Genomic DNA, 27,104 nt, shown 5'->3' on the forward strand with positions numbered 1-27,104 from the left:
GTCTGGTGCTACTGCAGCCACTTCACCACCACCATGGTGGGCCCAGAGCTGTGACATGCACTGTGGGAAAACTGAGAAGAAAACAAAGAGTGTAGAAAACAGAGAGGAGACCCAGAGGAAAACAGGGTCCTTGGTGTCATCCTTTTAGCTTGCGGATCAAACCTTTCCTGTTCTCCACAAGTACTTCTAAAAAAATTTTTCAGTTCTGTGAGCCAATAAACCCCTTTGTAGCTCCAGTCAATTTGTGCTTTTGTTCATTTTTGGTAATTTGCCTCAAAAGACCTGATAGCACTTACTAGCTGTGCAATTTTGGGCAAATTACCTAACTTCTCTGACCTGTGGTTTCCTCAGTCATAAAGTTAGGACAATAACAGTGACAACGATGACAGACCATCAAATGTACGTTGGATTGGCTTGGATTGGTTTTCTTTCTTTCTTTCTTTCTTTTTTATTATTTATTTATTTGACAGACAGAGATCACAAGTAGGTAGAGAGGCGGGCAGAGAGAGGAGGAAGCAGGCTCCCTGCTGAGCAGAGAGCCTGATGCGGGGCTCAATCCCAGGAGCCTGGGATCATGACCTGAGCCGAAGGCAGAGGATTTAACCCACTGAGCCACCCAGGCATCCCTCGGATTGGTTTTCAATAGTGACTGGAACAAACCCAGTGGCTTAAGACAACACTGTTGTATTATCTCATCGCTGTGAGGTCAGAATTCTGATGTGAGGCTCAGGGCTAGAACTGACGTGTCCATGGGGCTGCGTTCCTCTCTGGGGGCAGGAGGGGAGAATCATTTCCTTGACTTTTCCACTTTGCACAGGCTGCTCTAACTCCTCGGCTTGGGCTGCGAGTATCTGCAGTGCTGGCACTGCTGCGGCGTCCCAGGGACCTCTGGTTCTCCTATCTCCCTCTTTTACTTATAAGGGGATTTGTGATTACCGGACCAGCTGGATGATCCGGGATAATCTCCTTTTCCCAAGGCTGGACGATTAGCAGCCTTCATTCCTTCTGCAGCCTTAATCCTCCCTTGCTGTACTGTTCGCACAGGGTCCTGGGATTAGGACGGACATCTATGCGGGGGAGGCCCACGGGCCTTATTCTGCCTCACAGGGTCCAGCCTGGGGTGGACACCCCTGCCGTGCTCGCTGAAGCACAGAGGAACACTGAGGCAGCTGGGGGGACGAGAAAGTCTCTCGGGGGAAATGACGTCTATGCCGAGCCTACCGTGACATCTGGGGTTGACCCAATAGCTCAGGCATGGGGCCAGGCACTTCGCTGTGACCGTTAGTGGTCTTCACGCAATTCAAACTGAACCGCAGATAAATAACCTTAGTTCCGTGTCACAGACTGAGAACCGGAGGTCCAGAGATGTGGTACTACGGCCCCTCGTGTGCTGGCAGGACTAGAGAGGTTTCCTCCATCGAAGAAGACACAAAGGTGGGCAGATTCGGGTGTGGGAACCGGCAAGCCCCACGGGGGGCAGCAGCACAGGGTGCGGGCTGCCAGGACACCACACTGCGCTGGTTGGGGGGCTTCACGAGCTCTCAGGAGTCAGAGACAGGCGAAGCTGGCCCGTCTTAGGGTTTCTCCGCAGGCTGGGTCACCTTCCACGGCGTGCCGTCCGGCCCGATGCGGGGTGCTGGCCAGCCACGGGGCCTTGTCCGCGGGTCCCTGTGGGCTCCTGCTGGGGGCTCTGCCCGCCCCGCCATGCTTGGTGCCCAGAAACCCCTGGGGGGGGCGGTTTGGAGGGAAAGCTTGGGCGAGACAGACCACATGGCTTCAGGGGCAGCCACGGGCTCTGGCCCTCCAGCGACGATGGCGGAGAAGCCGAGGACCCAGCTCTGGACCAGCTGACTTTAGAACCTCACGCCATGTAGGCAGCCACTGCTGGGTATGGTTCCCGAGATCCTCAGGGATTAGGACTTGTTTGGACAGGGCCGGAGCTCCACTTCGTACAGAACTTTGCAGGCCACCTCCCGAGAACCAGATGTCTTCCCCAGTAGGCGGCGAGCCCACCCTAAGCCTCAGGATCCCAATCTGAGCTCCCTGGGAGGGAGAGGGGGCAGGCTGGCTTCTGCCCCTCCTGTTGGATAAAGCAGCTGAGGCCCAGAGAGAGGGAAGGGTATAGGAGAGCCCCACCTTCCCAGGGATTCCTGTGGCCGAACGCTTTCCTTGGAGCCCCACCACCTGTCGCTCTTGAAAGAATAAGGGGGAACACAGCATGCAGAACTCCTGCCCCCGCAGGAAGCCTCAGAATGGTGGGCTGCTTGAGGTGGGCTGGAGACCACACCCCTCAGGGAGGGTCTCAGCCAGTGCGTGCCTCCTGCAACAGGTCCCGCCGGGCCTCCTCCTGCTTCTTCACGGAGAGAGCCCACGTGCTGGAGGGACTCGCTCAGACTTGGCTGATCCGGGACATCTGGCTGGAAGGCGGCTGCGGTGAGAAGGGCCCTGGGACGTGTGTGAGCTTCTGCGCAGCTCTGGGTGGTGTTCCGAGCAAACGTGCACGTGCCTCACATCCTCTTGCTCTTTTAGGAAACACGACCTTCATATGGCACAGAAATATCGCCGTCTGCCATCTGCCGAAGCGTTGGGGAAGACAGGGCGTGACCTGCGGAATGCCCACTCCGCGCTAAGCCCTTTGGACTCCTCGCTCCCTACGAAAACCTCTTGGGCAGGCATTATGATTCCCACGTTCGCACAGGAGGAAATTGCAGCTCAGAGAGGGTGAACGACTCGCCCAAGGCCACACAGATCGTGGGTGGCAGACTAGGACTTGAACCCTGGTTAGCTGAACTCAAAGGAAGGAGGTTTTCCAAATCCCGAGATGCCTTCCTTTCAGGGAAGCATGAGGGTCCCCCGGACACCAGGCTGTGCGGTCTGAGCTCCTGGCAAGTGCAGGGATTCCTTCGGCGGAGTCTGTCAGGCCCACAGGCTCCAGCCAGACGTCTGTACGCCTGGGGTTTGCCTCTAACCAGCTGTGATCTGGGCTCTGACTTGACAAGTTCATCCAACTTTGAAGGTTGAACTAGTCCACACTCTCATATCTCCCTAACCTGAAAGTCAGCGATTCTGTGGTAAACCCCATGGCCTGGCTCCTGTGGTACCTTCCTGGACCACAGAGGCTGCCCCACGATGACCACATTCGCACGACGCCCTGGCGGGTTAGGATTTGGCTGTGATTTGAGTCTGAAGCCCTGACTCAGAACTGGATTCTGTGGAGAAACGGGCGTGTGTTTTGCTGGAACAGAATGGAGTGGGGGCTACGCGGCGAGGACAACCTCCTGGGGGTCACACGCCTCCAGCTCCCCTGGTGGCCCGGTTCTGTGAGCTGATTCTCGAGGGTCTCTGCGCCCCTCCCGACCAGCCAGGGAGGTTCCAGTGGAAGCAGGAATGACTGTCCGAGACCCAGCGGAGCTGCCACAGCTCCAGCACCACACCGAGGCTGCTACCCTCCGGAAGCTTCTATGATGGTCCAAGTCTCACGATCAGGATGCCACCACAGTCAGAAGATGCAGCCGCAGCTACACCCAGAGCCGTGCTAGGCCTGCTGCCGTCCACCCCAGCGACTGCCATGTGCTCGCTTCCTAACACGCACGAAGGTGGAGGTTGGACGCCGGCGTTTCTGCAAGATCAGCAGACCGGGCTCCTCCTCACCTCCGACGGGGGGGACGCCCACCTGAGCCCTGCTAAGCTGGCTCCAGCGCTCCATCCTCGACCGTCGAGGAAGAGGGGGAACCGAGGCGAATCCCCGTCTGCCGCCACCAGCTCTTTTCTGGGATAGACTCCGGGGTCTGTAAGCCAAGAACCCAGACCGACACCTGCTGTCTCTGCTGGCAGGGCGCTCTGCTTGGGAAGACGCCTGCCCAGCCCATGGCCGCCCGACCACGGCACGTCCACCCGACCACGGGCCCGTCTACCTGTCCAGCACGTGGCCATCCGACCATGGACGGGCACGTCCACTTGTCCGTTGAGCTGAAACCTGTGCTCGTCTGGCTCTCGCCCCTCCACGCTCTGCTTTCTAGAGGCAAACACAATGAGCCAGCTCCTGCGTGCGTACGTCAGAGATCTTAGGATGGTGACTGACTTGGCTTTCAGACGGTCACCCCCGAGGACCGCCTGGCCCCAAAGTCCAGCCACAGAAGCCGGGGCAGAGGGAGTGGCAGGGACCACCCGTCACCTCCCACGGGAGAAGAGTATAGCCACTCTTCTCCTGGGTCTTAGTATAGACCCAGTCCCTTGGAACCCACCGTAAACAGTGCTTGAATCTGGTCACCAGAGGGCGTCGAGGTAAGCGGGTCTCGGTCTTGGTGAGGACCGGCAGCATCTGGAGGGCTTCCTCCTTCCGGCACTGGGCCACCGCCCACCGCCTTCTCATTAAGGAGCCAGCGGCTCAGGGAGCTAGCAGGTGGCCGCTCATTACCCCACCTTTCAGAGAAGGGCACCTGCAGGTCAAGTGACTTTTCTCACATCATGCTAATTAAAACCTTCTGTAGCTGTTATTTGTTAAGTTCATGGGCTCCTTAAAAGCTCTGTCCGTGATTTTAAAAGCTCAATTCACTCACCAACCACTTTGACGCTGCCATTAAGAAGAGGAGTCAAACAGAAAAGAAGAGGCAGGTCCCCCTCATTCTGGTTTTGTGTGACTGTCAGAGAGTTCGGTGAAATAAATTAACTGCCTTTGGCCCCAGAATTTGTTTATCCATAATAGTTCTTGGTCTCCTACACTGAGTAAATATTATGAACTATACAGACACCGAGAGCTTGACCCCGAGAAACAGACCGTCCGGTGGGGCATGGCCACGTGTGTTGGCCAGAGGGTGAGGAGCCGCTCCCGCCAGGGCAACAGGCTAACGCTTGCAAGACGAGGGGAGAGACAGGAAAAGAAGGCACGAGCATCCCGTCCTTACTGTGGGAAACTCCTGAGGGGCCGGCCGGGGGTCTGGGCACCCCGGTCCTCGTCCTGGATCTTCTCTCCAGACTTCCTGTGGACGCGGGCGCAGCCAGGATCTTCCTGGTAAAGTCCACCTTGACTGGAGCTCACTTGGGTCGCGGCTGGTGAAGGGCACTTTATGGACCGTGACAGGAGAAGAGAAGACCAGGCCTTTCGGGCAGATTGAGCAGATTTGCAAGGACAAGTGTGAACTTCTAAACATCCCTTTCTTACCAGGTCCTCGCCCTGAGGGTCACACACTGGAAGAGTCCTGCCATGGTGCCACGCAGCCCCTAGGAAGAAGCTGGGTGGCGGGGACACAGTCTCCCTGTGTTGTTTTCCCAACCTTCTGCACATCCGTAATTCTCTTGAAACAGAGTTTTTGGTTGGGGTTTGTTTGGGGCTTTTTTCGTTTCGTTTGTTAGAAGCTCATTGCCGTTGATACTCCTAGAGGAGGTAGCGAGTGATTTACCCTCTGCTCTCCGGAGGCGACAAGGGAGGGCGGGTGGGGGGCATCCCCAGCTGGGAAAAGAAGCCAACACCAGGGCTGTGAGTTAAACCCAAGCCATACTGGGGGGTTGGCGGGGGGCCGTGGAGGGAAGTGGGGGAAATCCAGGAGCCAAAGGCAAGAATCAAGGCAGCCCCGCAGACCCTGGAGGCAGGGAGGGAGGGAGGCAGGGCTGGGGGCCGGGCAGGCAGGAGCTTCCGGTAGAGATGTGAGCAATGCCTCCGGTCCCGTGTCTGAGGTTTGCTCTTACCAGCGCGGGGCGTGACAACCAGCGTGCGGCACCCACGACGACAAGCGGGGAGGGCTGAAGGGACAAAGACAAGGACAGTGAGTCACAGAGAAATGGGAGAAGAGGAAAGCTTTGCTGCTCACAGGCCGTGCTCTCTAGCTAGGCACCAGACACAGAGCCGGGCGCCTCCTGGGACCTCATGGCCCCTCTCACCGGTGCTTCAGGGTGGGAGGCCTCCTCTGCAGTGAACTCCAGAGAACGGCAGCTCAAAGAAGCAACATGACTTGTGTCCACGCAGCTAGTCGGTGGCACAGCTGGGACGGACATGGGGGTCTGCCGGATTCGGAGCCTGAGCCTGGAGCACACTGGCTGCCACCCCCCGGCCCCCGCAGGCCTGGGGGAGTCTCCCCTCAAGGTACAGAAGTGGTTATGAGGTCACCTCACCCACACCCCACCCTCGGGGGCACACGGCAGGTTTTGTAGCGCAGGACCCGCCCTCCCGGCCCAGGGTGGCCACCACGCTTGGAGGCCCCAGTGCACCACCGGCCACTGCTGCGGCGATGGCCCGACCCAGGGGCAGCTGCATCACTAAGTTTCATGACTCGTCCAAACTGCCCTCCACACAGCGTGCTGCGGCTCCAGCTTCCCCACACAGCGTGAGGTCCGTCTGTCAGCAGGAGTCTCCAACCTGGCCCATCTCGGGGCGTCTTTAGGAAAGCAGCTTTCTTGAGTGTAATTTACACAGGATACTCAGGTTGGTTTGACTCGAACATCTGCCTTTGACCAGGGAGCCTCTACTTAAGATGTTTAAATGATGGGACAATCTTAAGGTCCCTCAGACAGAAGGAGTCGCATTCTGCATTTGTGGGGGCCTGACACTGTCCCCACTGAAGCCCCAACACTCATTACCGGGTCTGTGCTGGGCAGAAGCCCGAGACAGCGCGAGCTTCACGTAGTCGGCGCCCATAGCCCCTGACGTGGTTGTAACGATGCCCGTTTCCGTGGGTAAGGAAGCAGAAGACAGTGAGCCGGGGCAACACTGGGTTTTAATCCCGGCCGTTGGAGCCCATACACAGCCCTGCATCTCCTGATTCCCCGCCCCGGGCTTTCCAGACGTGGGGGCACCCCAGCTGCCATCAGTCACTGCAAGACTCCGAGAACACCCCTTGCCCTCCCTGGGCCTCTGTGCACCGAGGGTTGAGTTGCTCCCCTCCATGGCCTGGCTGGGGAAACAGGGCAGGAGGTAACAGACAGGACCAGACCCCAGCCTTTTCATCGCCATCGGAGTGAGTGGGAAGCAACGCTTGGGCAAAGCAAGACACACCCCTGCCCCCACCCTCAAGGCACACCCACCCCCCCACCCCCTGAGCACCCTCCCCCCAGCTCAGAGCACCACCACACCACCCTCCCTCCCCCACCCCACTCCGGCTCTGAGACAACCCCCACCCTTGGAGGCTGGGGGGTAGGGGAGGCAAGGGGGGAAGGCGGGGACGGGGAGGAGGCCCATATTTCAAGCAGCCATTCAACACATGCAAGGCAGCCCAGCCCTATCAAGAGGCCCCCCCTTGTCCCAGGAGCGAGTCATACGAGCAGGTGGAAGTGGTTATCCTTGTTCAGAGAAACAGGGTGCCGGAGCTCACCAGAGGCCCTGAAGGAGGACCAGAATGAAAACCAGACCCTGCAGGGCAGCGGCCACCAAGAAGGAGGCTGGGGGAGGAGGGCGTTTTAAAGCTGGGAGAAGGAGGTGTCACCCCTGCAGCCAGCCGCCAGCCCACAGGGCAGGGAGCCCTGGGAACGCCCCGTGTGGATCTCCGTCTCGCTGCCGCCTCAGCCGGGCTCCGGCTGGGCTTTGTTTCTGTCCTTGCAGAGCGAAGACGCTGCTGCGAACATGACGACTGTTTTGCTCCACAATTTGCTGGAATCTGCAGACACAGAACTTCACTATAAAAGGGATACACGGAAAATTCCACAGATGAGGCTCCCCTCTAGAACGCATGGGTCTTGCCCAAAGCTCACCGACACGCCGTCGTCTTGAGCCCCTGCAGCTGCCCCGCAGCTGCCCCGCAGCTGCGGCAGCCCATGCGTTCTGCCTGCTCAGGGAAGGGGAGACCCGCAGGCGCTCAGCTCCAGTGCTCCTTGCTGCTCACAGATCCAGCCGTGCTCACCCCGGGGCCGGGGGGCCAGGCGGGGGACTCCAAGACACAGGGAGGGTGGCGGCCCCCGGGCTCAGCCACGTCGTGCCTTTGCTAACCTGGGGAAGAAGGTGTAGGCTGCTACCGAACCAGGACACAGAGGCTGCATCCCACGGCTTTGGGTCCACAGAGAATAAGCGGGGGCTGGGCCCGGCTCCGTGCACCAGCTGGGGTCCTCAGGCAGATCCCTTCGGAGTCTCAGCCGGTTTGCGTGTTAACAAAACACGAACCGTGCGCATGCACTTCCAGAGCCGCTGAGAATATCGACCAAGAACCATAGAGTCACGTACCAAGTCACGTACCAAGTCACGTACCAAGAACCCAGCAGGTCACGTACCTCCGTGGATGGCATGTGACCATTGCCCACATTTGCCCCATCGGTGATGTGACGGTTGCAAGACGCATCATTACCTCCCGCCCGGACCCGGATGCGAAAGGAAGAAACACTGCCGGATGCCTGGGTGGCTCAGTGGGTTAAGCCTCTGCCTTCAGCTCAGGTCATGATCTCAGGGTCCTGGGATGGAGCCCCGCATCGGGCTCTCTGCTCAGCGGGGAGCCTGCTTCCCCCTCTCTCTGCCTGCTTCTCTGCCTACTTGTGATCTCTCTCTCTGTGTTAAATAAATGAACAAAATCTTAAAAAAAAAAAAAAAAAAGGAGGAAACACTGCCGACCAACCGTGGCTCCAGGCCCTCCTGTCACGTGGAACGTCCACCGTGTCCTTGTGACGAGTTGTCAGATGCACGTGGACGCCCTTTCATACGCACGTGACTAGGAAAATGTGAGTGTGCGGGATGCTTCAGCAGGGCCCAACCCTGCCGAGTCCTTCATTCATTCGGCACGACTGGGGGTGCAGAGGGAGAAACCCAGACAGACTCTGCACAGAGCACCCAGCCCAGAGCCCCAAGCCGGGCTTGATCCCAGGACCCCAAGGTCACGACCCCAGCCGACAACTCTGGCGATCAGACCTTTAAATAACCTCTACCCCCGGCGTGGGGCGGCACGCTGCTCTGGCCCGGCGGGCCAGTCGTCCGACATGCCCCCCTCCCCCACCCCTCCAAGGCTCTTCCCTTCACACCCAGGCTTCCTTGCTGTGCGCCCACCCCCACCCCCAGGGGGCGGAGAGCCACAGCTGCATGGGGTGGCCACCTGCCGACCCTGACTGTGAGTCCAGGCACGCCGGGCCCAGGGGTCCGAGTGTGGGGAAGGCTGCCCTTCCCAACAGCAGCGCGTCGCCGTCCACGGTGACCTGTACCATGAGGCACTTGGGACCGGCGAGGATTCGAGTGTTGGAGCCTGAGAACGGCTTCCCTAAACTCCGGGCGTTCAGTGTTACTCTTCCTCAGAGATGCTGCTATGACCGTGACACACAACACTCTCCAGAGCCATTCGCTGGCCGAAACGGGCACATTCAATCCCCACAACCACCAGACCAAGTCCATGTGATGGCTGTGCTCAGTTCATGGAGGAGGGAGCCAGAGCTCAGAGAGGTGAAGTAATGTGCCTGAGGTCACAGAGCTGCGCCTGGTTTTCTCCGCTTGGAACCTGCTGAAGCCGGGCCAGACAAGTCTGTATTTTAGGGTGCTGTCCCGGACGCCCCAGCCTGTGGAACAGGGTCCCCGGTCTCCAGCCTCTCGACGCCAGTGACACCCACGTACAGCACGTGTACAACCAACCATGTCTTCCACGTTGTCGGACGTCTCCCGGGGGCAAAACCAGCCCCGCTGAGAAATGCTGAGTTACAGCTGGCCGCTGAGGAAGCCAGACCCCAGACCCCGGGCAGAGTGTTTCCACTGAGTCCGGAAAGAATGGGAGACCCCACGTTTCTGGGCACGCCTCTGGTCTGTCTCGGGAGGCCATGTCAGCCTGCAGAGGTCGGTGGCCGCAGCAGGTGCCCAAGACAGAGCAGGTGGTCAGGGTTCAGGAGAAGCTGAGGCCGAGAGGGAGGCAGCTGCCACAGCAGGCTTCCAGAGAACGTGGGTTCTCTCCGCCCTTCGACCTTATAGACCCATCTACACCCCCAAGTGCCCCTTCTCGGGGGCAGCCGTGCAGAGGGAAGCTAACCCTTTCCCTCTGCTCTATGCGCTCTTCCATTACAAACGTATGTGCTTCTATGGTAAATGGGTGGTACTGGTTTCTCTATTTGAAAATTGACAGAAAGACGGTTGTGACTTTGTGTCATACAGCGATTTTGAGATCTCCCCACAGTGGCGCATGTAGCTTTGTTCACTCCTCACCGCTCTGACCCGTCGCTCTCTACGGCTTTCCTCTGCTCAGCTGCGTCTCCAGTCGTGCGTGGCCGACATCTGGTGGTGACCATCCCCGGAGAGGTGTCCTGCATGTGAGCCCAACACCTCTGGGGCACATACTGAACGCCGGAACTGCAGGCCTGCAGGCAGGACAACAGAAGTGCCGTGTCCCCCGTTCCCCGGACACTGCCAGGTCGGGCCCTGCTGGGCTGCCCTAGCACACCCCGCTAGCACTCTGTCCAAGGGAGCACCTTCCCCGTCCGCACCAGCTCGCGATGCCACCTGTCTCCGTGGTGTTCGCTGACAGACCCTGTCCCCACCACGGGTGGACCCAGCATGCAGACCAGCATCATGTGTCACGTGTGTCTCACAGGGGAAAGGCTGAGAGTCACTGGGTCCCTGAGAACAGCCACGAGTGACCGCCGACATCACGCTGAGGTTTACAATTTGATGACTTGCTTCATGACCCCCGGAGAAATTCACCTCCGCCCGCGAAGCACTAACTGCTCAGAACAAAGCGCCCGTCACACTGACTGCCGCGATGACAGAACTTCCTGGCGGACGCCATCAGTGCGATCTGAACTCTGGCCCACGCGTCCCCGTGGGGGTGCCTCGGTGTCGGAGTCACCGTGAACGAGGTCGGCCCTCCTCTGTCCCACAAGGCTCTGCCTGAGGGCAGGTGGGACCCAGGTGGCCCCGGGCCGCAGCTCTGGCCTCCCCCCTCCCCCCACTGCTTGACCAGCGGCAGGGGCAGGTGGGAGACGGTCTGTGGCCAGCCCACCAGGGAGAAGCCAGGGTCGGCTCGCAGGGCCTTAGGAGGTAACGTCTGCCTACTTTGGGATGTCCTCCGGCCTGGGCCTTTCAGACCTTCCTTGCTCACCTCCTGCCCCCGAGTCACAGTCTTCAGGTGCCAAGAAAACACAGCAAGGATCCACGGAGCTGGGTTTGGTTCCACTCCTGGCCCAGGATCTGCCGGGGTCTGATGACCCTGTGGGGAAGGAGCACTCCCGTGGTTCCTCCTGAACCTGGTGTCGGTGCCACGGGTGTGGTATCGTGGGGGAGGCTCCGCCACTTAACCAGCCGGTAACTCCAGGAAGCCTCCTCCTCTCCCTGGGCCTCGGTTTCCCCATCTGTGCACGAGAGAGCCGGACCAACAGGCATCCCCCAGACCGCGTCCGTACGCTCCAGACTGGGGGGTTCCAAGCCCAAGCCCGGAAAGTGCCGAGTGCAGCAACCGGCCTGGAGGCTGCTTCAGAAGGTGGCACAATGCTGTGAGCCATCCCGCGGGGAAAGGATGCTGTTTCCCAAACATCATTGTCTGTGGAACCCTTTCCGAGCCGACTGAGGAACGTCACTGTAACGTTCCTGGGTCAGGGCTGTGTCTCACAAAGGAAGCATCTTGGAGTCTTTGTGACATGTTTGATAACAGCCTCCCGCATCGGTGTCCGCTGGACGCTGGCCCCGAGTACTGAACATGTGTTTTACTCACTGCTCGCTGTGACCTTGTGTGCTCGGACGGCTGTCATTCCCACTCTGCAAACGGAGAAACTGAGCCACGGAGTGGCCAAGAGACACACCTAGGACCACGTGGCTCATAAATTGTGGAGCCAGGCCTCAAATGTATGAGCCTCGGGTCCCAGGCTGTGGCTCCGTGACGAGGGATGTAGGTGCCGTCATCAGAGGCCCATGAAGCCCCCAGCATGGTGTGAGAAGCAGAGGGCGCAGGGGCACAGGGAGGGACCCCCATTGGACCTCGCAGCGCTGGACGGCAGGATCAGCTTCTGGTGACCGAATGCAAGGCTTGTGTCCTGCTGGGAGTGACCAGAGAGCTTGCAAAGGTCCCAAGCACACAGCTACGAGGGAGGGGGAGCTGCGAGCACCCTCACCCGGGAGGGGCTGCCGAGGCCAGGGAGAGAGAGACGCAGAAGTACCCTCTTGCCACTCCTGTCCTTGGGCGTCTGTAGGACCCCCATTCTCCAGAGTCTGCAGAGAAAACGCAGACAGGGTTTTGCCTGGGGGCGGGGCGGGGAGTCGCCCTTGTCGGGCCAGACTGGTTGCCCTGACTGCAGTCACAACAGAGGTGTGCCCCGCTCTGCCTTTCTCCCTCCTCCCTTGTGCCGCTCTAGAATGGTGGCCCCCGCAGAGGACGGGAGGGGCCTGTGGAGGGGTCCCTGCGTGAGGTCAGCAGTGGACCCCGTGCAAGGGGACTGACAGCCAATCCTGAGCATCTTGCTCACCTGCAGAGTCCGATAGTTCTTCCGGAGTGGCTGGGGGTTCCTGCATGACAGGCTGTCCCTGAGCTGAACGGTCCCCAAGAGCTGCACTCCGGGACCGAGGGCAGGAGCAGGGCTGGGGACGGGGGCTGGGACGCCCAACTCTTCTCCCCACCACCCTTACCCTGGGAACACCACCTGACTTCCTCCAGTCTTCATTTTCCCTTCTGTAGAATAGGAAATCTCTCCGCAGTCAGTAAGGAGGGTACCCTGGCAGGGTTGGAGCGCGGTGCCGCCTGCCTCCTGGGACGGTGGAGAGGACACAGTGAGAAAGTGCCTGCGTGTTCGGAGCGCCGATCCCGGCACACACCAACCCTCCTCATAAATACAAAGGAGCAGCTCTCGTTAGAGGGGACGGGCGGGCTGGTCCGGTAGAATGCCAGGCACGGAGAAGCCAGCACAGACGTGGGGAAGCGAGGGCAGCCCGCTGGCGTCGCTGCCGAAAGCCATTCAGAGCCATCCGAGGCGGCCCGTCTGCTGTGGTTCAGCAGCAATTCTGCTGGCTCCCCCGGGTGGGACGAGCGCCCGGGTCGCCGTGGGCAGCTGCAACGCCCGGTCACAGGTGCGGCCTCCCCCTCTGCAGCTTTGTCCCCTCAGGACCATCCGCGTGCCCTTGCCGGCAGCGGCCTCCACTGCTTCTCCTTAAATCACGCCCGCCTCGCGGAGCCTGCCTGCTCGCGGGGCCCAGCTGTCTCCCGCGGAATGTGAATGGCGCCTGCCGGGCTGTTTGTCTTGTGGCCTTGGCACTCTGCCTTCTGGACGATGTCGGCAATGTGCGCCTTTGCAGGTTCAGAGCCATTATTCCGTGTGTGTGTGTGTGTGTGTGTGTGTGTGTGACGTTTTCTGGGAGTAGATGGGGCCCATGAGGACAGGAGGACGGCTCTCGCCTGTGTCGGAAACGGTACGGGCCGCATCCCCCTCACCGTCTGATTCTGTCCGTCCCGCACACCTGTTCACACCGGCGGGAGAGCCGCAGGGCTGAAACTCCGGTGTGGGCCTTGTCAAACCCAACGGCATACACGGTCCCCCAAGGTCTTGTTAACCTGCGGTCTGGTCTGTGGGCCTGGAGCCTGGGACCCGGCATTTCCGGGGCCGGGGGGATCTGGCTTCGGGACCACATGTGGATAGCCTGGCAGCTCTCAGACTTTCTCACATGCCACGGTCACTGCTGGTGTGTGCGTGGCTACCGACGGCAGCCTCTCAGCCCTGGCGTTTCTCCTTCTGCCAGCCTGGGAAGGGGCCTAGTGATCTGCATTTCTAAGACGTTCTCATGCTGCCAACCAGTGTCCTCTCGTGACCCGGGCTGGAGCTCTGGAGCTCTGTGACTTCTCCTGGAGGCCTCCAGTCCCACCCTCTTGCCACATCCCAGGCCGCAGGCGCCTCAGGTCTGCCCCATGCTCGGCCGACAACATCCTTGCGCTCTTCATGCTCTCTCTGTCTTGAACGGTGACCTTAATGGGCTTCACATCCACAGACCCACTGGCCTCCTTATCCCACGGACAGATGCTCCCGGTGCTTTGACCCGAGCCTGCCACGGAACCCCCAGCACTGGTCTTTTTCTTTCTTTCTTTTCTTTTTTTTTTATAAAAGATTTTATTTATTTATTTGACAGACAGAGGTCACAAGTAGGCAGGGAGGCAGAGAGAGAGGAGGAAGCAGGCTCCCCGCTGAGCAGAGAGCCTGATGCGGGGCTCCATCCCAGGACCCCGGGATCATGACCCGAACCAAAGGCAGAGGATTTAACCCACTGAGGCACCCAGGCGTCCCTTGGATTGGTTTTCAATAGTGACTGGAACAAACCCAGTGGCTTAAGACAACACGGTTGTATTATCTCATCGCTGTGAGGTCAGAATTCTGATGTGAGGCTCGATCCCAGGACCCTGAGATCATGACCTGAGCCAAAGGCAGAGGCTTAACCCACTGAGCCACCCAGGTGCCCCCAGCACTGCTCTTTGTATCCGTGTCCCTGCTCGCACCCCCAGACTCCTGTCCCTGGCGTCCCTGGGCCATCAGTCCACACCGACCTATGCTGGGCCCACCACCCAGGATATCCTCCTCTTTTGGGTTCCACTAAGGGCAGTGGACAGCTGCCGCAGACCTGGCATGCGAGACTGTCCCCGAGAGAGGCAGGAACCACGGAGCTAATTAAGCCAACATGGACACAGGGGCCCGGAACTCAGGGGCCTGCCCTCTCCCACCCCCTCCCACCAGAGCTTCACAGAGCTGGAATGAATTAGTTTGACCCTATCGACGGATGCCGTTAATAAGGTGGTTGTGTAATGCTTTCTTGAGCAGGACTGGCTTCTGGCCCTGGCCCAGGGCTCCGCTGGACCCTGGCAGGCTTCCAAGCCCATCCCTGCCCACTCCCTTGAGCCTCCCACTGGCTGGTGCCCTCTACATGCCTGGGCTCCGCATCTCATCGCCAGCCACCCCGACCCCTTTGCCTCCCCTGACAAACCGGGGGACATGCCCTCGGACCTTACCCAGAGCCCCATCTCAAGGAGCTTTCTGTTTTATGAGCTGGGCCTTTCTGCCCAGAGAAGCTCGTGTTTGTAGCCCAAGCAGAAGCGAGCAGGTGTTTCAGCAGTGAGGGATGGCCTCGAGGCCTTGGAGCCACACTTCTGTGACTAAGAACCTTTGGCCTTAAAGACGCAATACTCTCTCTCCCCAAAGTTGTCCCTAAGCTTGTATGGCTTCTCCTGCCTCAGCTGAGCCCAGCACGCCGGAAGAGCCAGGGTTTGGGGCCAGACTGGCCTCGGTACAAGTCAGAGCCCCACAGTTCCCTGGCTGTGTTACCTCGGGCAAGTGACTTAACCTCTCTGAGACACAGGAAAATAAGGAACACAGTGGCATGAGAGGGAGTGAGAGAGGAGGTGATAATGTCCCCAGGACCGTGAGAGGCATTTGAGGCTTACTGGTCTCTCCAGCTGGACCCCAGCACCCATCCAGGGGCAGGGCTTCCAATGGGTCTTCAGACAAGGAACAAGTGGTGGGATTCTAGGCTGCTCTAATCTGAGCAGGAATGGCAGGGTGGGCTAAGAGACAGCAGCAGCACAGGAGCCTGAGACCAAGGCCTGGCTGAACTCTTGGCCGCCCAGCTTGAGCGACACCAAGTAGCTCATCCCCCCCCCCCCCCCCCCGCCTCCGTGGCCCCTTCTGTGAGAGACAGCTTGCCTATGAAACCCAGTCTCTTCAGCCTCTGATTTTAAAGCAGGTCCTGAATCAGCCAGTACAGGCTTCAGGGCTGGGGGAGCGTGTGGCTGTGCTAGGGCCATTCTGGGGCTCTCTTGTCCCTGAGCCTCTCACCCCAGGGCTGCCTTCAGTGTCCCCCGACCCCCGAGGAGTCCCAAGCCTCCACTGCAAACTGGGCTGGTTTTTTTTTTTTTTTTTTTTAAGTGCAGCTTCCTGGTGAGGTAGAGCAGCGAAAGCTTCCAGAGCCTGTAGGTGGTCCCTCCCCAGTGGGCTTGTAATCACTTCGCGGATTCCAAAGGCTCATTATGTGAAATCCAAGCTGGGAAGCCCAGCAGGTCCCCTCTCCAATCTCCGATCTGCCATCAGTGCTCCCAGCGGGTGCTCGGGTAGCTCTGGGGTGGGAGGGTGAGCTTCTGCGGCACCTGCCGGCCTCGGGCTCCGGGGTGCAGCACTTGACTTGGGCCTGAGCCCCCCACGGGGAGGGGGCTGTGCAGCAAGGAGGGGGCCATCCAGGAAGGACCTGTCCCCAGCTCGCTCACAATACCAGAAATGAACTTGAAATTCCCTCTGTCAAGAGGTGCAGGGGCGGTCTCTGGGGGGCTTCAAAGATTTACCACCTACAAATCCTGCCCCTAAAGAAAGATAATCCAGAGGGCTCGGCGCCCATCATGACTCTGTCCTTTAGTCCTTTATGTCCTGGGCCATCTCTGCCAGCAAGCCCCTCCTCCCTCCCCAAGCTCTCAGGCAGAAATGGGCATTTGGGGAGCAGGCGGAAGGGCTGAGAGCGGTCACACGTCCACTCCCTTCCCAGAGGCTGGAGCGCACACATGGGAAGGGCTGCCCCCGCCCTGGGGTGCAGGGGACTCGACTTGCACACAGAGACCAAGTCCAGGCTAACCTTGCCCAGTGCCCCCATGAGACAGAGGCAGCCAAGCAGGTAGGGGGTCCTCACTCCCAGTGAGGGTGCCTGGGGCCGGGGTCCTCCCAGAGAAAGCCCCTGCCAGAAAAGAGGGAAATGTAGGGACAGCCTGCGGGTGAGGAAGGCTTGGTGGGAAGGTTTGAGCATCAGGACGTGCCCAGGGAACAAGTTCACTACCAGTTAGCCAGGACAGACTCCCCTCCTCTTCCTAGCTGTGTGGCCTTGGGCAAATCACTTACAGTCTCGGGGCTTTACTGCTTTGGGCACACAACGGGCAGAAGGCAGGAGCCCTGTGAGGGCCTTTTCATGCTATCCTTCCTTTGCAAAGCTGTGACCCACCCAAAGTCCTTGCTCATGTGGAGTGGGAAAGAGAAGAAGTAGGACATGCAGTTCTAAGTTCCTGAGAAAAATACGACCCAGGGAAGGGACAGGACAGTGGGGAGGGCTGGGCTCGCCGTCCAGAGCGGGAGGACCAGGGAAGACCTCACTGCTGGTACGGCAAAGACGATCGGAGACGGGGAGGAGGCAGAGGGGCCGGCCTTGCGGATATGGATATCCAGGCTGTGTGAAGAGAAGGAGTAGAGAGTGCAAAGGCCCTGGGGTGGTTGCAGGCATGGCCTGTTCAAGGCTCAGTAGGGAGAACAGCACGGCTGGAATGCAAAGGGGAGCAGGAGGTCACCATGGAAACTGGCGCCACAAGGACATGGGAAGCTGGTCTCCTTCCTGAGGGGGGGGCAAGTGCGTCGTGTGATCAGAAGCAGCTTGATTAGGCTGGCAGGCAGGAAGCACACTCAGCGCCAGCATCAGCCCTTGGCAGAGGGCCGGGGTTCTGGGTGCACCTGGGGGCAGTGGTTGGCAGGACCCACTGGTGAAACCAAGAACGTGCTCCCTGACACACGGAATGTGGGGATTCTTGATGCTCCTGGTTTTGGCCCGGCGGGTTCTGCAGCTGTCTTCAGGGCACCACCGGGGAGCAGCCCTCTTCCCTGGACCAGGCACCAGCCCCAGGCTGAACCCTGCGCAAGCTGACAACACAGTGTGTGGAGAAAACACGTGACGTCTCAACTGTTTCCCCATCCCGGACATTTGCTTCTGCGCCCTGACCCTCCCTCCTTCCCACCAGGGAACGGATCTGTCCCGAGTGACTTGATGGGAGAGATGACACAGCAGAGCCCTGAGAACAAAGAGGGTTTTTTTTTGGCTTTGGAGCCCCAACAGCCAAGTCCCTGGGGATGAGCAAGGGTGTGGTTCTCAGCTTCCCAGAAGAGTAGCAGAGGATGGCAGGGGGTATTTGGGGGGAGGGCATGAAGACTCTGGGAGCTGGGGGCCCTTTGAGAGGGGTCTGAGCTCGGCCCCTTCTCCGTCAGGGCAGCATGGGCACTGAAGGGGTCGCTCTGCGGTGTGTCCGGGCTGACGAGGTCCGAGCGAGCCTTCCCCTTGCTCTCTGGGTCCAGCGCGTGCAGGTACTGTTGGCGGACGGCCTGGACAGGACCTGGCATCCCGAGAAGGGGTGGGGACACCGCCATCCCCGCTCCCAGGCGGAGGGCTGAGTGTGTGTCCCATGGAGCCCCTCTCGGGCGTTCCCTCCTCAAGTCCCCGCAACGACCAGTGAGGCAGGCAGGGCGGCTGCTCATCTTACAGACCAGGAGCCTGCGGCTATGAACGGTGAGTGACGTTGCTCAAGGTCCCAGGGCAGGAACAGGACGGCCTGGATCAGAACTCTGCTCTCCGTGTCACGGCCAGCCCCGGCGCCTCACTGGTGAGGCCCACACAGACCCCTGAGCACAAGGAGGGCGCTCACCGCAGCCCGGCCATTCTCCATGCGCGCCCCCGGAGCCCAGGCCCAGATGCAGGGGAATCCTGGTCTCTGGGTCCCCTGCTGGCAGGGGCTCGTCGGCAGCACGGTTGGGTAAGAGATGAAGGACAAGACCGTGGGCCAAGGTCATTCCTGTGACCACAGCCGTCCAGCACTGAGGTGCGACGTCCTCCGGCCACTGCCAGTCCAGGCCATGCCGGGGAGGCCCGTCACCACCCCGGGGGAGGGACCAAGACAGGCCTACCCCTTTGGACTATAGTCGAGGGCTCCCTTCCCGGGTTGGGCCAGGGTGGGTGAGGTCAGGGCACCCTGGGAGCAGCCGGGGCATCCAGACCCTGCTCACGGGCCTGGTCCCGTGAGGAAGAGTGGGCAGCAAGCCACGACGGTTGCCCAAGGCTAACTGTGTGCTCAGGAGAAAGGACCTGACGTTCATGGACATCTGTGGAGAAGGGGCATTTCTGGTCAGGCTGGATTCGTCCCCCATCAGCGTCCCTGGTCACCCCTGGGTGCCGGGTCTGGTCCACACTCCATTCTCCGTAGATGGGCTCGGCGGGAGGGATTCCAAGTGGAGGGTTTGAGGCCATCTTCTTTTTTTCCGGGCACCATCCCAGACATGACAGCACAGCTGACCCGCCCAGGAACACGGGCGGGAGTTTCCATAGTCACTGTCCCATGTCCATGGACACGAGCCTGGAGGCAGAGGCATCACACAGCCTGCAGCGTCTGCCCTCCTCTCCCTCCGTCCCTGGGCCCCTGTCTTGGCCATTCGGCCTCACCAGCCCTGCCCCCATCATGCAGATGGAGACAAGTACTCTGCTGCCCCAGGGCCCTTGCACACGCCATTCTGCAGCCTCATTCCCGCAGCCTCCCTGGTCTTCCCTCCTCCTGCGTACGCCTGCTCAGCCTCTCAGCTGGGTCCCCGCGTCCTCGGGGAAGTCGGCCCCTGTGTGGCTCTCATACTCTGAAGTGAGCCTCGTTCCCTCGGTCACCGTGGACCTGTCATGCGTTTTCATACATCTCCCATCAGTGTCTGTCTCCCTCTCACACGGTCAGCTCCCTGCGAGTCTGGACGGGGGCACTGGTGCTCCCTGGGCACCAGCTGACGAACAACCCTGGAAGTCAGTTTATCACCCTCCTTGGACGGAGGAGTCCTCCAAGGCCCAGCCCAGAGGGGAGAGACTTGCTCAGAGTCACTGGAGTCCTCCAAGGCCCAGAGCGGAGAGACTTGCTCAGAGTCACTGGCAATGAGGCCAGAGGCGGGTCTGAATCCGGCCGCTCCGGCCAGCTCCCACTCTGCTCACATCGCCAGCTGCGTACCTGCCAGCCCTCCCGTCTGGGCCTCGCTGTGGACTGACACACAAGGAACCGTCGCTGCGGCGTCAGCAGGGCCCTCGTCCAAGGAAGGAGCTGCGTGTTCTCAGGCCCCGTCAGGCTCTCACTGCTCTGCTGGAGGCACTGTGCCCCCGCCGGTCTCTGAGGGCTCCCCAACCCCCATCCAGCCTGTGGGGCCCTGAGCTTTGAGGGGGTGAGGCAATCGCATCCTGGGCTCCGGGCTCTGGGCCTCTCCCCCATGAAGGCAGCGGGCCATGTGTCCCCCAACTGCACTTTGGGAAACTGCCCCAGGGCCTGGTTCACAGAATGGCCTGAAAAAGGGCAGCTCTGGGTGCATATGGAGGCATTCTTGGAAAAGCTCTCCACCCTTCTTCCTCCCCTGCTGGAGCACTTGTGCTGCCAGGAACCTCGGAGGGGTGGGAGCCGGGTCTCACCCCCTTATTGCTCCAATGTGTGCAGAATCTGTTCCCTGGAAACTTCCCTCCTCGCGCCTCCTCAGAGAAGGGAGGCGGCAGACAAAGGGGCTGTCAGCTGTCCAGTCTCCAGACCCGCCGGCCAGTGAAATGTGTGAAAGGAAGGGTCTGGGGGCCGGGTCACCCTCGACCCTGCACACCCCCCCCACCCCTCGTCGCCCCTCTGTTCGAACCGTCCTAACTGAGCGGCTCCTCCAGCGGGGGCCAGGCCTCGGGGGCAAGGACCGGTGCTCCCGGCAGAGCGCACCCCTGCTCCTGCACTAGCTGCCCGAGACCCGAGATCCATGCTGCGAGCAGGGGGCGGTAACACCAGGCACTGGGGCTCAGACTTCCAGCACCTTCCCTGTGATGGAGATGTTCTGTGTCCGCATCCGCAGGGGCGCCGGACCCTGGCCGCACGTGGTGTGGAGCCCTTGAAACGTGGCTGGTGTGACTCAGGACCAAATTCTTTTATTTCATTTCATTGTAATTGATTTTAGTTTCACAGCCCACAAGGGGCTGGTGGTTCCCCTACTGGAAGGGGCAGTTCTAGGGGCCAGCCAATCAGCATCACCGGAGGCCCTATTAGAACAAAGTCCCCTGGAGAGGGGTGCCTGGAGGGGGCTCAGTCTGCCTCCAGCTCCAGTCATGACCGCAGGGCCCTGGGACCCAGTCTGCATGTCCCTCTCCCTCTGTCCCTCCCCTCTGCTCATGCGTGCTCTCTCTCTCAAAATAAATAAAATCTTTGGGGGAGGAAAAAAAAGAACGAAGCTCCACCCCAGAACTACTGAATTAAATTTGCATTTTAACCAGGTCCCAGGTGATTCCCACGCAGATTTTCACCTTTAGGGAGCCTTGGTCCAGAGTACAGGCAGGAGCAGGGAGGGGAGGAAAGAGCAGGCGGCCAGTGGGCAGGGCAGCTCCCCAGCCTGCGGACCCCACCCAGGGCACGTAGTCGGGGCAGAGCAGTGCTTCCTCTGCGGGACTTGGTTTTCCGGCCTGCGGTGCGTTGGATGCAGGCAGAAGCTGCTGGAGGAAGATTAGAGCCTCAGATGTCCCCCGTTTGATGGGCACAGAGCGAGGGAAACCTGTGGGTGCCAGCCCTGCCTTGGAAGGTGAGACCCAGAGCGACCCTCCAGGACTGCAGCCGAGTTTCCAGCACTCTGGCAAGCCAGGTCGTGATCCAGAATTTCACTTTTAAGTCCACACTGGTGTCGGGCATAATGAAACACATGCTATCGACTGATGAAATTGAACGTCCAAGCTAAACAATAAAATGTTTTATTTACAGCAGATTTTACGTCTCCCTGAAGGGAAGGAAGTTAGCACGCAAGCTAAGGGTATGATGAGAGACACACGGTGTGGGGGGGGGGGGGACACATGGGGACGGAGGGAGGCGTGGGGCGGGGGAGGGGAGGCCAGTGTTTCTGGCCCGAGGAGGGACGGCAGACAGCAGGGGAGCAACATACACAGGACCAGAACCCAGCGGTCAGATCTGCAGTCAGGAGGTGGATGCATGGGGAGGACTACATCGAGAACTTTCTTCTTAACTTAGAGGCCATGGCCGGTTCTGCCTGTGCTGGGAAGTGCCCCCGGCCCTTGCAAACCCCGGCCCTTCTCCGATACACCTGCTCTTTCTTCTTTCTTTTCGGGAGTCAGTCGGCAAAGGTCTGTGTGCCAGGCTCAGTTCTAGTTGCTGGGGGATTAAAAAGCAGGATGTGAACTCAGAGCTTGTTCTCAAGAGGCCACGTCCCTGTGGGGCATAAACATGCACACGAGGGCTTTCTAGGAAGTGAGCAGAGAGGTGTGGCGGTCCCAGAGGGCTTCCTAGCGGACACAAGCAGAGTCCCCACAGGAGGCAGGTCCTGAAGACTCCCGGGAGGGGAATTCCGAGGAGAAGCAGGGGCCGGGGGCATGGCGAGGTGGTGGGGTTTTGTTCTAAGCAACCAGGAGTCCACTGCAGGGCTCAAGTGTCCACTGCAAGGCTGGGGTCTTATGGAACAGCATGTTTCCAAGCATGCTGGCTGCCACGCGGAGAGAGGACTACAGCTTTGGTGGGGGGGGGGGGTCTGTGGGCACCCAGGGGACAGAGGACAGCGGCAGGCCCGGGGGGCCGCTGGGCATACGGAGGAGGTCAGGGCCTGATGGCCGGACGACGCCAGCGTTTCCCACTGTGGCTGGAATTTCTGCGAGTCCGAGAGGCCGCTTCGTTACCTACAAGGACCAGCGCCGGCTGGAGCTGGGACGAGTGGTCATCTGTATGCAGAACATGCTGGAGCCGCAGACGTAAGACTGGAGACGGCCTGGGCCCAGCACGGATGGGAGACTTGCGGGGGAGGGGGACAGGTGCAGGAGACCAGGCCAGATCGGGGGCATGTGGCCCCTGTCTCTGGCAGGTCCTGAGGCCCTCCAGAATCCAGGCAGGGACAAAGCGTGGCTGGCGGTGGTGGGGGTCTAGGGGGCTTCCGGCGGCAGCTTGGCCTGGAGCAGGGCGAGGGCACGACCTCCCTTCTTGCCGAAGCTCCGTGGTTGCGGTCCTGGTCATAGCACCTGTCGACATGCCGCTGTGGGTCTGGGGCAGAACAGGACTTCAGTGTAGACAAGGTCTAGGGACGTTGTGCTGCAAGAAGATGAGAGAAACTGGTTGAGGTGTGGTCAGGGGAGGGTGCTGACCCGTCAGTGAGAGCGGCCAGCAGAGCGGGAAACAGGTAATGGGGGATCGGGGTGGGGCGGGGGGGGGGGGACGGTCGGGAGAAGCGGGAGCAGCGGAGAGGGAGGCGGCCTGACTGTGGGCTGGAGGGAGCACAGGTGGTTCACCTTGGGGAGCAGGCGGAGGGGGAAGGGTGGTGGGATGATGAGGTCCCCGTTTTGGCTGCTGCATGTGGGAGAAGATGCTGGGGACTGGGGGAGACGGAAGAAGGGACCAGCCATCCGGGGATGACGAGGCCGACTTCCCGGGGCAGAAGGGAGACGTCGGTCTGGAGGGTGGCGAGCCCGCTTGGCGATCGGACTCACACAACTGCAGCGTGATCGTTGGGGGAGAGGGTTGCTCTGGGAGAAAGGAGGTCGCTTCACTCTCCATCAGGCCCTGCATGTGGAGGTCGGCCTGGGTCCGCGTTCAGCAGAGAGAGCGCCGGAGCCGCACTCTGTCGACCTCACAGAGCGGCAGCGAGAGGCTGTCAGGGCTTCGTGGAGACGCGGGGCTGGGAGACGCGGGGCTGGGACACCGCAGGACACCCAGCGCGCACAGGGAGGAGCCCTGGGCAGGAAGTCCTGGTGCGGCCCGGAAGAGTTGAGTGTGAGGGACATCGGGCAGGGCTAGGATTCGGGGTGCAGGCTCTGAGGGGGCCACAGGTGCGTGCAGGGGGTCAGCAGCCCCCGTGCAATGTCCTCCCACTGGAATACAGCGACAGCGACATAACTTGATACGTTCACTAAAACTCACTGAATTGTATTCTTGAAAATTGTATTCTTGAAATTGTTACTCCTCCGTCTTCTGTACTATCGTCCAAACCGTCCACCTACACCCAGGGGGGTCCCACCTGCCTGTCCGCCGGCAGCACCCCTGCCCCCTCCCCAGGTGCAGCCTGAGACCCCTGCCCCCGGACACATCTGTCATCTGCCCAGTGGCCCCTCCCGTGGTCCAGCCGGCCTCCCTGCCTCTGGCACCACATCTACCCACCCTGTTCCCTCCTCCTCCTGTCCACCTGCCTCCCCTGGTCTGTGGCACCCGCCATCCCGTCCCCTGGGTGGGCCTCGGCAGCCCCTGCAGATCCCTCCTCCACACGTCAGCAAAGTGACCAGCCCGAATGGAGACATGGTGACCAGGCGCCCCTTCAATCTCTGCTCCTCCCAGTCTGCAGGATAAAGTCCCCCGTTCCAGTGCACAGGCTGCTCAGGCCCTCGGCCTTCTGCCCACCCTCCTGACACCCCCGCCCCCCTCACACCAATGGTCTCCAGCACCATGTGTCTGCCGTTCCTTGCCTGCAACGACCCTCACGGGAAAACCACGGCCATCAGGGCTCAGCTCCGGGAAGCCCTCCAGCCCATCCAGGTGAGGAGTGAGTGCGTCCTCCAGGGGCCCTCATCCTGGCGTCTGAGGCCCCACCCCGGGGGTGCCCTCTCCAGGGGGTGCAGGCGGTCTCGGCCCCAGGACTGGGCCTGGCACAGAGTGGAATTCCTCCTTGTCCACAGCAAGGCCAGCTCAGTGGCTACGTGAAGAGAGGACGGTGGGTCCTTGGGGTACAGACCACACCCTCCTCCTTCTGTACTATATCCCCTGGCCCAGTACAGGGCCTGGCAACAGTAGGGGCTCAACAGACACTCGCCGAGGGGACAGAGATGTGCAGGCATGGATCGAATGAACACGGTGGTCATGAGGCCCAGGGACGGCTTAGCCCAACCCACACAGGCCCCAGAGCAAGAGGCTAAGTCCCCCGCGGGACAGGCGTGGCCCGAGGAGAGATAGTGGCCCCTTCCCCAACAGAGAGAGGTCACCAGGTGTCCCTGTGAGGTCTCCAAATCCAGGAGCAGTTGGAGCTTATGACTCACGCCAGCCCCAGGCCTATGCACGTGCCATGTGTGGGCTTGGGGCTGCGTGTTTCATGCACAGACTGTGCAGTCCCATGTCTGCCATGGGATGGGGCCCTAGTGGAGGCCCTGCCTTCCAGCTGAGGGGCTGAGATGCAGGCTGCTGAAGTGACGGGGCAGACAGTGAATCTTGACCTATCTTGGCCTTGGGACTTGTGCCCTCAAACAGGGGGCCCTGAGCCAGGACTACTTGGAAAGGAGGGCCTGAGGCACAGAGTTGTCCTACAACGTTTCCCCTATGACGGAGAACGCCCCGCCTGGTCCCTGACTCTGGGATTCCTGGCTCTGGAGGCCCAGCCAAGAGATGGCCCTCTGCCCTGCAATGCAGGCCGTGTCCAGCCTCTGCTTCTCTCGAAGCCAGCGGTGGGATCTGCAGGGGTCTGAGTCTGAAGGACCCCCTTCTGGGTGCAGAAAGCATAGACTCCAAGGCATCGCCTGGCTGAGAGCTCGCGGTGCCCCCCACCTAGCGCGTCCCCATAACTGGGGAGGGCCGACTGCTTTCTGTGCCCGCATGACTCCTGCAGACCCCCAGCACCAGGGGGTCCGAAAGCAGCACGCTATTTGCAGTAAGGGCTCAGGAGAAAGACTTGAGGCTTGTGGGCATCCCCCAGAGCAGGTGTGGGTCCCTCTCTGCCCCATAGCCGGGCCACAGCCATGTCTCTCCACAGCCCACACTCTGCTCCAGCGCGGCTGCTGCATTTACCCAGGAGGACGCTGTTAAAGAGGGAAAACACACACACACACACACACACACACACAAAACCATCACTGTCTTTAAAAAAGTCATTCTGCAGATAACAAAGGAACAAGTTAAGATTCCTGCACTAGAGAGCAGGCAGGAGGTCCATCCGCCTCCCTCCAGCTGAATGCCGCCTGTGGGCAAGGGCGGGCAGGGACACCTCCTGGCTATCAAAAGGCACGCCCTCTGCAGTCCTGTGCCACATCGAAGGGCTCGGCAAGTAGAGTAGATGCTGGACACCTGGACAGCACGTTTGGAGGCCAGACTCCTTTGAACAGTGAGCAACATGGACGTCTGTACACAGCAGCCCTGCTTCCCTGCATCTCCTCCCCACCATCTAGGCATTCATCTCACCCTAGCTCAGCGAACCTGCTCTCATTTAGTCCCCACAACAACCCAGTGAGACTGCTGGTATTATCATCCTGTTTTAGAAACGACACAATGGAAGCCAAAAGACATGAACGATTGGCTAGTGTCACTGGCTAGTAGGTGATGGAGGAGTGTCCCGTTCACGACCACTCTCGGTGGCCCTGGGCAGGAAGGGAGGGCAGGGAGGAGGTTTCCACTGTCACCTGGAACCAGAGGCCCAGACCCTTTCCCCGCCTCTCCCTGCCCTCAAGGTTCTGTCTCTTCCCATAGGTCTGAGATCCTCCGCCCAGACCCCTCTCCCCTCCGCCGGCATAATTATGCCTGCCTCCCCCCTACAGGTTCAGAGCAGAGGAGCCACAACTCTCACTCAGAGGAGGGAGAGGGTCACGTGCCCTGAACGGACTCTGCCTTTACCTGAGCAGGCGGGTTAGCTCTGAGCCTGGACTCAGGACTGTCCTACCAGGGTGGGAAGCGGCCGCCTTTCAGGAAGCAGCAGAGCCAAAAGCAGATGAAGCAGGAGGAAGAGACCGTCCCAGAGAATGATCTGGAGCACAACCTGGTGCCATGTTATGGTGGAACTGGAAACCAGCTTGAAGCAGGAAGCAGGGGGTCCGTTGTGCTGCTCAGCAGTAGCCAAAGGTCTGTCCGCTCTGCCCACTCCCCCCACCGCCCCGCCAGGTGCAGAGATCAGAGAGGCTGATGGTCATGTCACCTTACTCTTGGCTTAAAATCTGCCCTCAACTGGAGGGAGAGCCCACCTGGAAATTCACAGCAAGAAGACCTATGAGGCCAGGGGACCCACGAAGCCAAGGGACCCACGAGACTAAGGGACCCATGAGATCAAGGGGTCCATGATGCCAGGGGACCCACGAGGCCAGGGAACCCACAAGGAGAAGGGGATCCATGAGCCCAAGGGACCTATGAAGCCAGGGGACCCACAAGGCCAGGGCACCCACAAGATTACTAAGGCAGGTCGCCCCCCGGAAGAGGGATTTGCAGATAGAACTCACAGGGTCTGTGCACTTGGATCATAACAAACAAGGACGTGTTTATTTCCCAGAACACGTAGGTGAACTGAGCATTTCCTTCCACTAGGAACGCCAGCAGCACACTCCGGTGGGTCCCTGTCCCACCAGAAGCCTCCGCTGCTTCCCTATCACAGCACGGCCTGTGGGCACCCTGAGACGGGGCTCCGGCTCCTACTGACCTCAGGCTTGTCAGCCGCAGCGTGGGATCCTGCTGATGGGCTGACAGACTTGTTACAGTCTGAAGCCAGGCTGATAACCGTATTTCAATATAATCGATGTCTTTTGTAGTCTG

General features: G+C 60.2%; 1 protein-coding gene across 1 annotated transcript; it reads right to left on the reverse strand.

Moving 5' to 3' along the window:
- Window positions 1-4,530: 4,530 nt before the first annotated feature.
- On the reverse strand, window positions 4,531-8,286 carry LOC116590275. Its single transcript, XM_032341852.1, has 5 exons — window positions 7,916-8,286; window positions 7,416-7,586; window positions 7,252-7,312; window positions 4,905-6,883; window positions 4,531-4,640 (listed from the first exon to the last, which is right to left on the reverse strand). Exons 1-4 carry the CDS (start codon window positions 7,963-7,965, stop codon window positions 6,500-6,502), a joined length of 666 nt encoding a protein of 221 aa, XP_032197743.1. The 5' UTR covers window positions 7,966-8,286; the 3' UTR covers window positions 4,531-4,640; window positions 4,905-6,499.
- Between the last annotated feature and the right edge of the window lie 18,818 nt (window positions 8,287-27,104).

The sequence above is a fragment of the Mustela erminea genome, chromosome 5, assembly GCF_009829155.1.
Source record: "Mustela erminea isolate mMusErm1 chromosome 5, mMusErm1.Pri, whole genome shotgun sequence".
NCBI lineage: Eukaryota > Metazoa > Chordata > Mammalia > Carnivora > Mustelidae > Mustela > Mustela erminea.